Source organism: Neofelis nebulosa, chromosome 13 (assembly GCF_028018385.1).
Source record: "Neofelis nebulosa isolate mNeoNeb1 chromosome 13, mNeoNeb1.pri, whole genome shotgun sequence".
Classification (NCBI taxonomy): domain Eukaryota; kingdom Metazoa; phylum Chordata; class Mammalia; order Carnivora; family Felidae; genus Neofelis; species Neofelis nebulosa.
This window is the reverse complement of record NC_080794.1, coordinates 2,260,315-2,273,658: the sequence shown is the minus strand read 5'-3', so window position 1 is coordinate 2,273,658 and position 13,344 is coordinate 2,260,315. Positions and strand designations below refer to the sequence as shown.

The window sequence follows — 13,344 nt, the reverse complement described above, 5'->3', positions numbered from 1 at the left end:
GGCTGGGGAAGTGAGGCACGTGGGGCCACTGTAGGGTTCTCTGCCAGTGGCAGCCACATATAAAATCCTAAGGGCCAAAATAATGATGACCAAATTCAGGAAGTGGTCAGTGTTCAGATATTTGAACTGTTACAAACTGTTTAATGGCTATCTTTTAAAGGCTTGAAATCTTTTATTGTTATAAAATATTATAGCTGTGATTGCTGGTGGCCCACCTGGAGCCATTCCAGTGGCACATGTGTCACCCTGCTTTGCCTTATGGAACTATGAATTGCCTTTTTTTCCAATCACGGTACCCCATTGTTTCTGGCCAGGTCATCTGCTTGCTCCCCCTATGAGAAGAGGAGGCCAGGCCAAGCTGACTTTGATCTGATTGTCTTTAATACTCATTAAAATCTTCTTGTCTGCCTAAAAAATGGCCAGTGATTGTTGTTAACTAACAACTGCTACATATTAAGACTCACGTGTCAGGCTAAGACTAAGTGTCACAAATCCAAACATGAGGATACATTCCCTTGAGGAGATTGTCACCATGGGTGACAAATGTGCAGATGCAGTATAATGAGTAATAAGAGAATGACTTCAATGGAATTATATCCGTTAAGAGGCTCCAACTCGACTGCATGCTTTCGCCTGATCCCTCCACACACCCCTACCCATAACTGAGAAAGAATCCCTAGTTGTGTGCCAGTGCCGCCCGGATCAATGGGTGGCACCCTCTTCACTGGCATACGTGAGTCCACCTGCTCCACACATCTGTGTGCTGCTGATTTCAGCACCAACTCTCTCTGGATAGCTCCCAAAGGACCTCTCCTGTCCCTCTGCTTCTCCTGCCTCTGGTCAAACCACAGCCAAGCCACTATCACCTGCCAGATAACCGGTGCAGGCATGGTTGTCTGGCTTATCACCTCACACTCTCCACACACATGCACGCCATCCATACACGTACACTTTTGCACTTTAAAACACACACGTACTTTGCTGTTGTTTTTAGCTTAAAGATTAAAATCCTTAATAACGTCCCTGTCTACCTCTCCAAACTCATCTTGGAGCAGATGCTATACTTCCTGCTTGCCTTGGGGCCTTTGGCTCCCTCTGCCTGGACCAGCTACTCTGAGATGCCCTCACCTGTGGCACATTTCATCCAAGGCACCTCTTCCTGGGGAAACCTTCCTAACCGTGTCTAGTCTTTATGCATTTGCTAACAGCACTATTTACTACTCTCGTTCTTACTGAACCCATGTAACTTTACATTTATGTTTGCGATTCTTTGGCTAAACTCCAAGAAGGCAAGAATCTTACCTTCTGTCTTTGTTTTTGGTGACTATGGTATTCCTCACACATGAAACCAGACATGGCTGAAAGCTGGCCCTAAGTATTTGTTGACCAAATGACTAATGTCTGTACGGTATACAGTAGGGACCAAGGCAAAGGAGCTTATTTATTTTCCAGGGGAGTCTGGAAGGAGTCAGGGGAGAGGTGGTGTTTGAGCTGAGCCGGTGGGTGAGTGTTCCTGGCAGAGGGACTAGCATGTGTAGCACGCTGAGCTTGGGAGAGCGTCTTGTATCTGGGGAGCTATGAAGTAGTACTCGTCTACAGAGTACGAATTATGAGTGGAAAGTGGAAGGAGATGAGACTGAACAAGGCAAGAAAATGACCGATATTTTCTACCAAAGCATTTAGATGTTATCTCATTGTTTTTCAAATTGTGAGTCGCTGCCTTTTAGTAGGGCCTGAAATTGATTGGCAAGTGAGGACAAACACCTTTTAAAAAAATGAAACACACTAGAATAGAAACTAGAAGACTGCATGTCAATAGGAAGACTAGGTTTGACTTAGTGCAACTCTCATTTCTAATGCGTGTATGTGTGTGCGCGTGCATGTCACGGACATATGTATGTGTATCCTGGGTAACGACGTAAAAGGCATTTTACTATGAGTTAGAGCCACAGTATGTTTGAATGTGGCTGTTGTAGGTATATAGGGTGTATGGAGATGCCACTTCAGTAGAAGAACTATTTATTTACGTAAACTTTTTTTTTTCTGATTTGCCCCTTATAATTTTTTTTTTTTCAGTTTTAGGAGAAAAGCTTCTTAGATCATATATTTTGAGACATTACACATCTGAGAGCAGGTGTTGGAGAAAAGCTTCTTAGATCATATATTTTGAGACATTACACATCTGAGAGCAGGTGTTCCTCTCACTGGAGAATGTCCTCAGAGGGGAAGAGCCATGTGGGCTCACTGCCCCCTGCCCCAGCCTGTACTACTTTCTGTGGACTGTTCTGTCTCTTGGCAGGTGGTATTGCTATGGAAACACATGAAGTCAATCTTACCTTAATTCCTCATCAGGAAACTGTTTTCCCTGCTCTTCCTCTCCCTCCATGCCTGTATCCTTCTCCCTCCAAACTAGCCTCTCTGCCTTTTTTATTTTTATTTATTTTTTTATATTTGAGAGAGAGACAGAGAGTGCGTAGGGGAGAGGCAGAGAGAGAGGGGGAGACACAGAATCCAAAGCAGGCTCCAGGCTCCGAGCTGTCAGCACAGAGCCCAACGCGGGGCTCGAACCCACGAACCGTGAGATCATACCTGAGCCGAAGTCGGACGCTCAACCGACCGAGCCACCCAGGCGCCCCACTCTCTGCCTTTTTTATTTTCCAGCCAGGGAGGATATTTAAATGTTTCAAGTGTTATTATCTCTGGGTGGCAGGATTATGGGGTGCCCTTCTCCTTTGTGCTTTTCCTCATTTTCTAGATTTTGCTGTAGTTTATAACAAGTATTCCAACTATTTATCTGAATAAAATGTTTTGTTTATAATAAACATGTCGATATTCTATAATGCATATTACTTTAAACATCTTTTTCCGACTATAAATGTATACATGTTTGTCTTGAACAAGGAAAAGGAATAGTAGTAAGTAGAGTGGGAACATAGCTCGTAATCCCACTCCCAAGAGAAAATTGTTGTTAGCATTTTGGAGCATTCTTTTCTGTGCACGTACGGACCCACACAAATCATTTGTAAGTACTGTTTATAAAAGGAAGTGGCATTCCCCTGCAGTGCTATAACTTGGACTTTTTCCCCATGTAAAGCATAGCATGGAGCCCTTCATGCCAGTCACATATAAGTTATAAATCCCAACTCCAAACAGAACCGTCTGGAGCCAGGGAAGTCGTTTAAATGAGCAAAGTGGACTGCTGTGACGTAGAGGTGATGGGTGGGCTTCTGGGAAACTGATGAGTACACACCCCTCATCTAAGGAAGCCGCCAGTACTTAGCTCTAGTTTTTTTTTTTTTTTTCATGAGAGAATGCAAAAAATATGGGCTTATCTTTGCTGCATGTTTTGATTTTTCAAGTGAAGCTAGAGATCTTTCACTGTTTACTTGAATTTTTCCCATTTTTATACACCGTGAGCCAGTCTGCCGGCTGGGTTGAGGCCACTGATGCACCAGTTTGCTGCTTGATACGGGTGTACCTGATTCTGTTTCAAGTAGTCTTTTTTGTTTTCCAATATATGGAATCTTCTCGTTTATTTTTTCTCGTTATTGTTGGAGTTGCTGTGTCTTTTTCTGCAATGCGGGCAGACAACCTATCTCACATTTGAAACCGAATGATAGACTAGTCTACAAAGTGCCTCATCTGGTACAGTTCTGTTCAATTCTTTAGCAGCATCAAGAGTTTCACCCCGGACGATATAGCCAGAAGCTATATCTTCTTTCTTAAATGCAGAGGAAGGATTCCGAGAAGAGGTAGAAATTGCAGAGGCTAAATGTAGAAGAGAGACATTTCCCTCAGGAAGTGGGATGCTTCATACCACTGACCTGTTTGTGGGGACCTGGTGGCGAGGCAGAGGACCCTGTCCTTGGGCCTGAGGAGGGTTTCATCTAGTCCATCAGGGGGCAGCTTGCAGAAAGGGTCTGATTCCTATTCTGACATACAGCATAAAGGACTGCATTCACCCCAACCGATTGTGGAGTGGACTCGTTTCTTGTTGCTCGATGGAGTTGGCACTGGGAGGTTCTTCCCTTTTCAGATGATTTCACGACTGTGCGAGGGGACAAACTGGGAAGAAGCATTGCCCAGTGCTTCGCGCCTAACCGTTTATTTCCCCAGGCCTCCGTTTCCCCACCCAGAGCACACGATCGCGGACGCTGCGGGTCATAGGGTTGTTGAGAGGATGTTTTAAAGGAGATGACCGTGTGACAGAAACTAGCACAGGGCTCGTTAATGTTGGTTCTCTTTATTATTTTTTTTAACGCAAAGAACCTTAATCACGTGTCTCATTCAAATGAGCCCCAAGCACACTGACTCTTCTGGTTGGGGACCGCGTGTGGACGTATGTGTGGCAGTAGCATAAACTAGAGCTTGTTGCTTGTGGCGTTAACGCGCTTTACGCAGAAACTGATTTGTTTTGTTTTGTTTTGTTTATAGTTTTTGACGTGTTTCTGTTTTGGTCTGACTAGGAGGAGCCTGATCTGGTTAGTGCAATTTATGGCCGAGGGATAGCCTATGGAAAGAAGGGATTACATGTGAGTATGGAATAGCTACTCTTGCCATAGTGCCTAACATGACCTGACCTGGACCAGGGTTCCGACAGAACCGCTCCCTGTTGATTGAGTGCCGATGGACACACAGTGGGGGCACGCCAGTTCCCGCCTGAGAACGTGGCTTTAGAGAATGTACTCAACATCACGTGGCCAGGAAGGTGGGAGCGGGGGACTGGGGATCTCTACCCAGGGCTCCTGGGAGTCCGTCTTGCCATGTACTCTAAAAGGACAGCCTTGCCAGCCTAAATTGTACTTCATGATGAGCTGGACATAGAGCAAGGAAAGTATGAGACCTTAACTGAATTCCCAAGAAATATTCATTGGTAGAAGTGGAGTCTAGGGATGCATAGTGCAGTAGGACTTAGAATCTGAGTTTCTTTTACAATTTTTAAAGGTTGGATAAAAGACCAAAAGGGTTTGTTTGGTTTTTTTTTTTTTTGATAACGATTATTTTTATTTGTTATCATGTATTATACTCTCCCCCAGATAAGTATATCGTTTTCACCTTCTTCCCCCCTATTTCTCTGGGGAATGCAGAAGGAGGGTTGTAACAGACATCTCTTACGCAACAAAGGCACCATGGTATAAACGTGAAGATTTTCCTGAGACTATATGGCAAATAAGGAAATAGTTTAAGATTCAGATCTTTGTATTTTCAGTTAGAATATTGTACACAAACTATTCTGTTGTCCTATTGTATATTAGAAATACTCAAATTAATGATGATTGAAGGAGAAGCATCACTTTTGTCTTTGCCAATTTAAAAAATTGTACGAATCAGGTGCTGGCCTATTGGTGAAATTTTATATAATATTTGTATACTTCTGAGACATAGAGGACTGAGAACGAACTCAGATCTGGGAATGACAGAGGTGTTTAGGAAGGAAGCAGTGTTACATTCAGAGCATCAATAAATGACAGAAGTTGTCAGCGATGAGCTTCTTCCCAGTTCTCCTCTCTTTTAATTTTATGTCTCGACATGAAATTTCCTTGTATCTTTAATGCATTTTTAATGTAAAAGTGACATGCTCATATTTCTAATATAAAAATAACATGCAAATTTTAAAGACAACTTACCTGGACTTCCTAAGGTGTAGGTATGGAGGCTTAGGGGTTTTGACGGACACTGACTCGGTCCCTTTGTATCCCCATGTTGTCACTGGTCAGCATCATTTTGCATGCTGCTATCCATGCACATACTCATCCATTGAAATTCATTGATTCAGTGTTTAAATAGGTTCAATTTAGAAAATAACCTACCATCAGTGGAACTTGTGATATGTAGCCAGGTCTAATGGGCTACTGATGGGTAGGTAGACTTGAGTGAGTTAAATAATCATAACTGAATTTAAACCAGCAGCTCTTTTATCTAGAAGCTAAGTTCATATTTACTTCTAAGTAAGTAGTTATATCTTTACTAAATTTTTAGTTTTTTCAGAAAAACTATTGCACCTGATTTTGAGTAACAGTGTATCTCATACTAAGCTAATGCCTTTTCAAGGACATTAAGAATGCTGAACTTGCTCTGTTCGAATTGAGCCGAGTAATTACCTTGGAACCAGATCGTCCAGAGGTATTTGAACAGCGAGCAGAAGTGAGTGCGGTTTTCTTTTTCCCTCTGTCGTTATTGGATTAGTTGAATCTCAGATTTTTTTTCCTATTATTTTATGGCTTATACATTTTAAAGCTCCCTTATCTATTGCATTTTCCTCCATAGGTACTTTATGCCTTTAAACGTGGTTGAAATTACTAGAAAATTATGGACTGACTGAGAGATACTCCTGATTTAACATTTAATAGTAATATTTAGTATTAAAATATGTGGTTATAACATGTACTATTACTGTCAGTGTTCATGTTTACTCTATCTATGACATACTTTAGTCAAACAGTATGACAGTATGGTCAGAATGAAATTTATAACCATTACAAGTGCGTGCGTGCGTGCGTGTGTGTGTGTGTGTGTATACGCTTATGTACAACTCTTGGGAGATGTACTTATCTACATAGAGACATAGAGCAGGTAAGGGTGACCAAAACCAGACCTTGAAGGAACTTAGGACTTGAAGTGGAGACAGAAATAACTTGGTGAAAATACCAGGTAGTATTTGTGATGGGAGACGGGAAGAGGAAATGCTTCTTCGGGAGCAGGGAGACGTGGTGTGTCAGAGCTTGGGGGAGGCTGGCAGGGGCAGGGTGGGGGTGTGTCTGCCGAGGCCTCACTGAACAGATGATACTAGAGCCAATCAGAGCCCACATCTTGGGGGACAAGGTGGAGAAAGGGTATTCAGATCAGAAAAAGGAGCGTGTGGTGAGGCATTCCTTTTAATAAAACGTGTTCCTCTTACCATTTGCATAATATAATTATAAACTACCCAGATTTCATTTTACCGCTCATTTAACCATATCAAATGCTTTAGAATTTGTTAACGTGTTCACACTGGCTAAAACTTAACTTTTAGTCATCTGACATAATGGGATTTCATAGTTGAACTAAAGGAAAAATGACTTGTTTCCTCTTATGGGGGAGAAAACTTAGAAGTAAAGAAAACACTAAATGTGTTAGTAATTTAACAACTGTATTTGCGATGTTTGTATTCTCAAAATTACAGTGTCTAAAGTTATAGTTCAGTCTCACAAAGTGAATTTTATGTCTTATTGGGAATTTGGGTTTCTGAATAAAATTCTTTCTCAGTTAATGATATAATTCCTTATCTCTTGTCTATTTTGGATTGTAACCGTAAGGGTTAAGGGATTGTAATTTGTTCGTTACTGCACGAGAGCCTTGTTGGTATTTAGGGTGAGATTTGGTGATATCTGCTCTGGGGAGGGGTGCTGATGCTCTTTCCCTCCATTACTCTGATGTCATGTTAAAATGTTACGGTAAAGCATGAATTCATTAAGTGTGCATAGAAAGAAGACTTGTTCAGCAGCTTCAGAAGTTTCTCAAAAGCTACTCAAAAAGCTTCTCATATCTACTCAAAAGCTAGTCGTGTACCCAAAAGTGATATTGGTAATCCAAAAAGTAATTTTCAATGATCTTCAATATATATAGTGATATTCCTCTTTCCTGGCATCATTGGGCAACGATATCACTACAAAGTGGTTTTTCTAGCTAAATTACAGCTTACCGTTTACATACATCTGAAATTATTTGATGAAAAATCTTTCTCTTTCATCCTTGCTGCGATAGTCTGTGTTTAATGAACATCATTCAACCTTTTTTTAGTTACTCAGGTCATTATTATGAATGTTGATTATTGTGCTGAGGTGTGGTGATTCAGTTATGTACATAGGCGTTATGAACTAGGTAGGGATGTTCTTTCTCCCAAAATCTAACCCCAGACTGCTAGGCTTTTTGAATTCTCAGGTGTATATTCTGTAATTTCTTTCTTTCCTGTTTCTGAGCTTCCATTCTTGCCACTGGTGATGTGCCTGCCGGAATCCTCTCTCTTTTGCTGGTTTTCGGTTCCTGCAGAGTAGGAAACCACGTAGTAGAACCTGATGGAAGTGACCTATATTCTAAGAGCAAAATTAACCCGAATTTCAGGACATTTGCTCAGGATGAAATGCTTGAGCTTGATTGCATGAGTCCTGATAACCCATTTTGGATTTTCTCACGTCCTCTTGGTGTAGTTTTGCATTCTCAACTGTCTTCTGTGTTGTCATTGTCACCTGCACACAGCTGACTGCTGCATCACCAGGGTTTCCCAAACAAGCCTGCAGACCTTTGTTCTTCCGCTGTGCAGATCTTGACCGATGAGCTGAGAGTTAACACAAAGGGACTCCCAAAACACCTGGAGTCTTAGATTGTCAGTCAGCCCTTAGTGCCACAGAGGTCATAGCTAAAGACCATGAAGGACTCTAATCTGTGTCTGTCAGTTTCTCTGCTCTTAATGGCTCAAAGTCATCCTTCAGATTAACTTTGAAATGCTAAATTTTGTTTTGAAAGATAAGGATAGGTTGAGAAAAAAAGGGTCACATTTCAAGAAAAGCGACATCTGTTGTAACCCAGACCATGAAACCGTGACAAAGCCATTGCTGTAGTTCTAGTTCGTCAGCCTCCCCGTCTGCGGGACAAAGATCGGCAGCCCCTCGGCCTGTTGACTTTGAACCTCACTGCGTAGTATGTGGGGTCAAGGATTCTTGCCGCTGGGAAAGTAATCTTGTGAGTGGGGTGTGGTGAGGTGGAATTGAAAAGTCAAGAAACATTGGCAGTTTGGGGGTTTGTCACTGGAAGATTTCTCCGCTAATGACATGTTTGGGTTTATAGATTCTGTCCCCTCTGGGACGAATTAATGAAGCAGTGAATGATCTCACCAAAGCTATTCAGCTGCAGCCCTCAGCACGGCTGTACAGACACCGGGGGACCCTGTACTTCATATCAGAGGTGAGTTATTTTTGCCTTGAAATGTTCCTTTTGTGATAATAGAGACTTCGCTTTTCTGTTCACTTCAGAAAGCTGCTCTTTGATAGATGTGGGTTCGGGGCTGCATAATAATATGCTTGTGACACAAGACAGTCATAAAAGCACTTTCGTTAGCTGAAATTGAACCCAGCGGAGAAACGTTAAGTACCAAGAGTACATTGTCTTGTTTGAACTGTCAGCGGTGACTAATTCTAGACTCGGGGAAAAAGAAAGAGAAAATGAAGAGATTTGGTTCATTGACTGTACTTCAGCCTTTTTTGCACATGTCAGCACAGGGAAACAGGTGCACATGTTACCGATGTGATTGTGAAACTGAAAGGCACAGTTGGAATTTCCTCGGGGAGCAAGAGCCATAACTGGAACCAACGTGGCTTCTCAGACCGTAGCTTGTCGGTGGCAGTGACCCAGATCTGGCAAGATTATCTTTTATCATCATGGTGGTATCTGTGATTGCCGCCATTATTTGCGTGGGTTTACGTAACTTCAGGAACAATTTTCTATTGCAAGAGAAAATGGGTATGAAAACAATCTCAGCATAACACACGTTAAGGTTGACCTATGGCACGATCATTTTAGAAGTGTTCAGTGTAGTAAGATGCTAGTACCAGAAAATAATTTGTTAAGTTTCTCTGACAGATTATGACTTTAATACTGTTTTTATAAATAATCTTTTTTTTAATGTTTATTTCTTTTTGAGAGAGAGAGAGAGAGAGAGACAGAGCATGAGCAGGGGAGGGGCAGGGGGAGAGAGACCATAAATAATCTTTTTGTAGTTGAAACAGCGTATTTAAATTAAACCTTTGCAGGATTTCCCCCATCACTTTCTTAAGAAAACCCACTGTTTCAACGAATAGGATAAGCATTCAGCTGATATTTATGGTCATGAAATGTTCCCTTTAAAGCCGAAGAGGGCATAGAATGAAACGGGATTTTTTTTTTCCCTCTACCAATCAAAAGTAGGAAATGTCTAAATATCTAATGAATGCTACTCTCTTTTTTTCCCTTGCTCTCCTTTCTGTAGGACTATGCGACCGCCCACGAAGATTTTCAGCAGTCCCTAGAGCTGAACAAAAACCAGCCTATAGCTATGCTATACAAAGGTCTAACTTTCTTTCACAGAGGACTTTTGAAGGTGAAAGTATTACACAATATGTGCACCATATAATGATTCTGCTTTTCTCTCGAGGGTGGGAAGACTTTAATGGGATTCCACTTGGCCTGTTTGCAAATGGCATCTCATGTGTCCACCTAATTGGTTTATTTTAGGAAGGAGTTTGAGTCGGTGTATTTATTGAGCTCCTACTATCTGGTGCAGACGGGAAAAGGATAAATAGGGAGAAAGAATTCTTTGCACTTTATGCTTAGGAAGGATACAGTTCACCAAGTTCCCCTCTCCCCCCCACCCCCGACGTATAATTTATCATATGGTAAATACACGAAAAAAAGTAGTGTAAACTAAGCGCTTTGGAAACAGGGATAGGAAGGATTCACTTAAGCTGCGGGGTTAGAGAAGGTTCCAGAGAGCAAGTGGACATTGTCCTCGGCCTTGCAGGCGGAGTGGATTGGGGGCAGCCAGCTACTTCAGGCAGAGAGAAAGCATGAGTGCTGGCATAGAACATGGAGGTACGGCCAGTTTGCGGCATAGCAAGGAGGTTTGAGTGGAAGGGAGTTGAGCTGTCAGGTTGGCCGAGGGGAAGCCCCCAAAGTGTCTAGAGTGCTATGCTGAGCATCTTGATTTTAATTTGTAGGCCCAGAGAGCTGTAAAATCTAGCTTTGGGGGAAAGGATGTCATTGAGACCCAATCTGCTATTTAGGATGTGGATTCTGACAACCCAGTGGCTGGGGGGCTTAGGGGCAGAGGACCACGGGGAGACACGGGTAGCTGGAGACCTGATCGGACTCCTGGGGGCTCCAAGAGTGGGTCTGGAGACATTACTACAACGAGCACATTGCTGCTGCCGCCTGGAGATTGCTGTTGGGGGCAAGGAGTTGAAGGAAATAGAAAAGGTGTCGTCCAAGCCGATTGATGTGTGGAGAGGCAGTGTCACCTCTGGCCTGGCCCTGCCTCCTGTCCTTTGCCTGGCACTCTCTGGGCGTGTTGAGGACCTATGGTGCAAGAGCCTTATCTTGGGGCAGAGACCTGGCTGGGAGTCGGGAGGGGAGCTCTGGTCTCTCACCGTGGCCTCCTCGGCGCCCACAGCCGGCACAGGGTCAGAGCTCTGGTGCAGGACCCACCCGAGCCGTCCGTTTGAAGACAGGCCGGCCTAAGAGTCAGCCTGGGTAGGTGAAAAACGCTTAATGCTGTCTGGCAGGTCAAGAGAGCCTGCAAAAGAGAAGGTTGTTCTTTACCTTAACTTTGAAAGCTGTGACGAATCTCAGGAGCGCGTGGCAGGAAAGAGTGCTCTGGCAGAAAGAACGTGCATTTTATTACGGAAAGTGGTTCCGAGGATCACGCCCGCACTCTTGGGGGGTAGGCACAGTTGACCTTTAAAAAGGCCACATGTTGTAAACCCTCAGCATCATGGGCGGTGCCTGTCACATAGTAGGTGCTCAATAAGTACTAGTGGACTGAATGAATTTCAAGGACAGAGCGTTGGGTTTGGAGTTGGAAGGCCGTGGCTGGAGCTCCCGCTCTGAACCCTGTGAACTGTCCCACTGGACAAGCTGCTTAAGCCTTTTCAGCCGCTCCTTCCCTTATCTGTCATGTAGAGATGATTCTGCCGTCTGCCTCTTGAAGGGGTTCAATAAAACAACGTGTGTGAAAGGTACTTTAAGAGCTATGAGCACGAATCAGGTATTAGTTATTATAGATCGTGTTACATGTGAACATTTAATTTCATCTAAGTGTCATAGACCTTAAAAAAATAACTCCCATCCACAAACTACCAAACCAGAGGGAACCGGGGAGATTTTCTTTCGTCTGCCTCCCGTCCTTCCTGCCGGGGTGTGGTGGGTGGTCCTCACAGACCTCCCGTCTCCCCCCGCCCCCCAGGACTCAGGCCAGCAGCCCTGGGTGTCGAGAACAGTTATTTAAAATGTGCTTTGAGCAGCTGCCAGATGGGCGTTTCCAGTTTTATTTTGCATCTGCCTCTCACCTTCTCTCAGTTACCTTAAATTTAAAAAAAACCTCATGGTCACAACACCAGATGCAGAGTCTGTCCCTCGAGTAGCAACCTCGCCGAACTACGTGGTGCTTTCTCCTCTTCGGTGTCCTTGTAAACCCAGCATGAACGTGTGTAATGGATGGGAACCTTTCCTTTGCATTTTTATAGATCTGCTGTCCGAGGAGGTCAGAGTGTTGACGTATTGTCTCACTCGTCCCAACGGCATCCCCACGAAGTACATAGAAGGGGCAGAGGGTGTCCCAGTTACACAGAGTGGAAAACTAGCGGTGACACCTCTTCCTTAAACTAATGAACTTAGTGTAGATATCTTTAGGTCTCTTGTTAACTGTAGAGACAACGTGTTAAACGGACCCATGAATTGGCGCTGTCTTTATATCCTGAAGCTGGTCTGCCCAGGTCAGCGGCAATTCAGAAATGAATTACGGGGGGTGGTTTGCTTCTTTACTTAATGAGGTAATATGTGAGAAATTCTGCAGGCGATATGACCTGACAGATTTCGCAGCCGTCCAGCTTGGTAGATCTGTCAGCCATTTTGGATTTCTCTGGGGAAAACACAGCAAACGCTTGTCTCGTATTTGTGTCGCAAGGATATTTCAAACACGGTACACTCCGAGCGCATGTTTTTTTTATCAGCCTTCGCTTCGAGAGGTCCCTGCAACTGTTCTCTTCATTGTAACGAAGCAGGAAGGCCGGAGTGATGGCCACCCACCACTGGTGAGGGAGGAAGATGGCGGCCCGGGTGGGGTGATGCCCGCCCGCGCTGCGCAAACAAACTCCGAGCCGGTTCGTGTGCTTGGAGACTGATTCATTTCGAACGTAGTTTCTTTGTTCCGAGTGGCTTCAAATCTTGATTCTGCTATGTCCCCTCTTTGGCAGAATGAGGTAGAGAGCTGTGCAGTGATTAGACAGGAACCCCGAAACCAAAGACTCTTAAAAGCTGAAGAGAAATCAGACTTTGAAGAACTGTGGCGTCCCAGCGTGCTGTAAGTGCAGTGGGCAGCAGATGTCGCCCGGGCATCTCCCCCAGACGTCCACAAACACCCCAGACTTCCCACGCCCCAGCTGGACTCATCACCTCCTCCCACCCCTGCCCTGCAGCCGGCCCCCCTACTTCCTCACGTTGGCTAACGCTCTCGCCTTTCACCCGGGCTCTTCAGCTCCTAAGCTTCCTGCCCTCCCTTCTCCCTCACCACCCCCTACCCACGGCCACTGGATTCTTAGTTTGCCTTTCAGGATACCT

At 44.0% G+C, this 13,344-nt stretch overlaps 1 protein-coding gene across 7 annotated transcripts in view; it reads left to right on the top strand.

The window, feature by feature from the left end:
• Positions 1-13,344, top strand: part of TTC13 (tetratricopeptide repeat domain 13) — an 83,436-nt gene that overhangs the window by 31,153 nt on the left and 38,939 nt on the right. For 3 of the 7 annotated variants that reach the window (XM_058696122.1, XM_058696121.1, XM_058696127.1), the window contains 4 exons: positions 4,467-4,532; positions 6,052-6,144; positions 8,824-8,940; positions 10,001-10,111. In XM_058696122.1, the coding sequence (XP_058552105.1) occupies positions 4,467-4,532; positions 6,052-6,144; positions 8,824-8,940; positions 10,001-10,111 (387 nt within the window). The remainder of the gene's footprint in view (positions 1-4,466; positions 4,533-6,051; positions 6,145-8,823; positions 8,941-10,000; positions 10,112-13,344) is intronic. The other 4 variants (XM_058696124.1, XM_058696123.1, XM_058696126.1 and 1 more) reach the window with 2 other exon arrangements.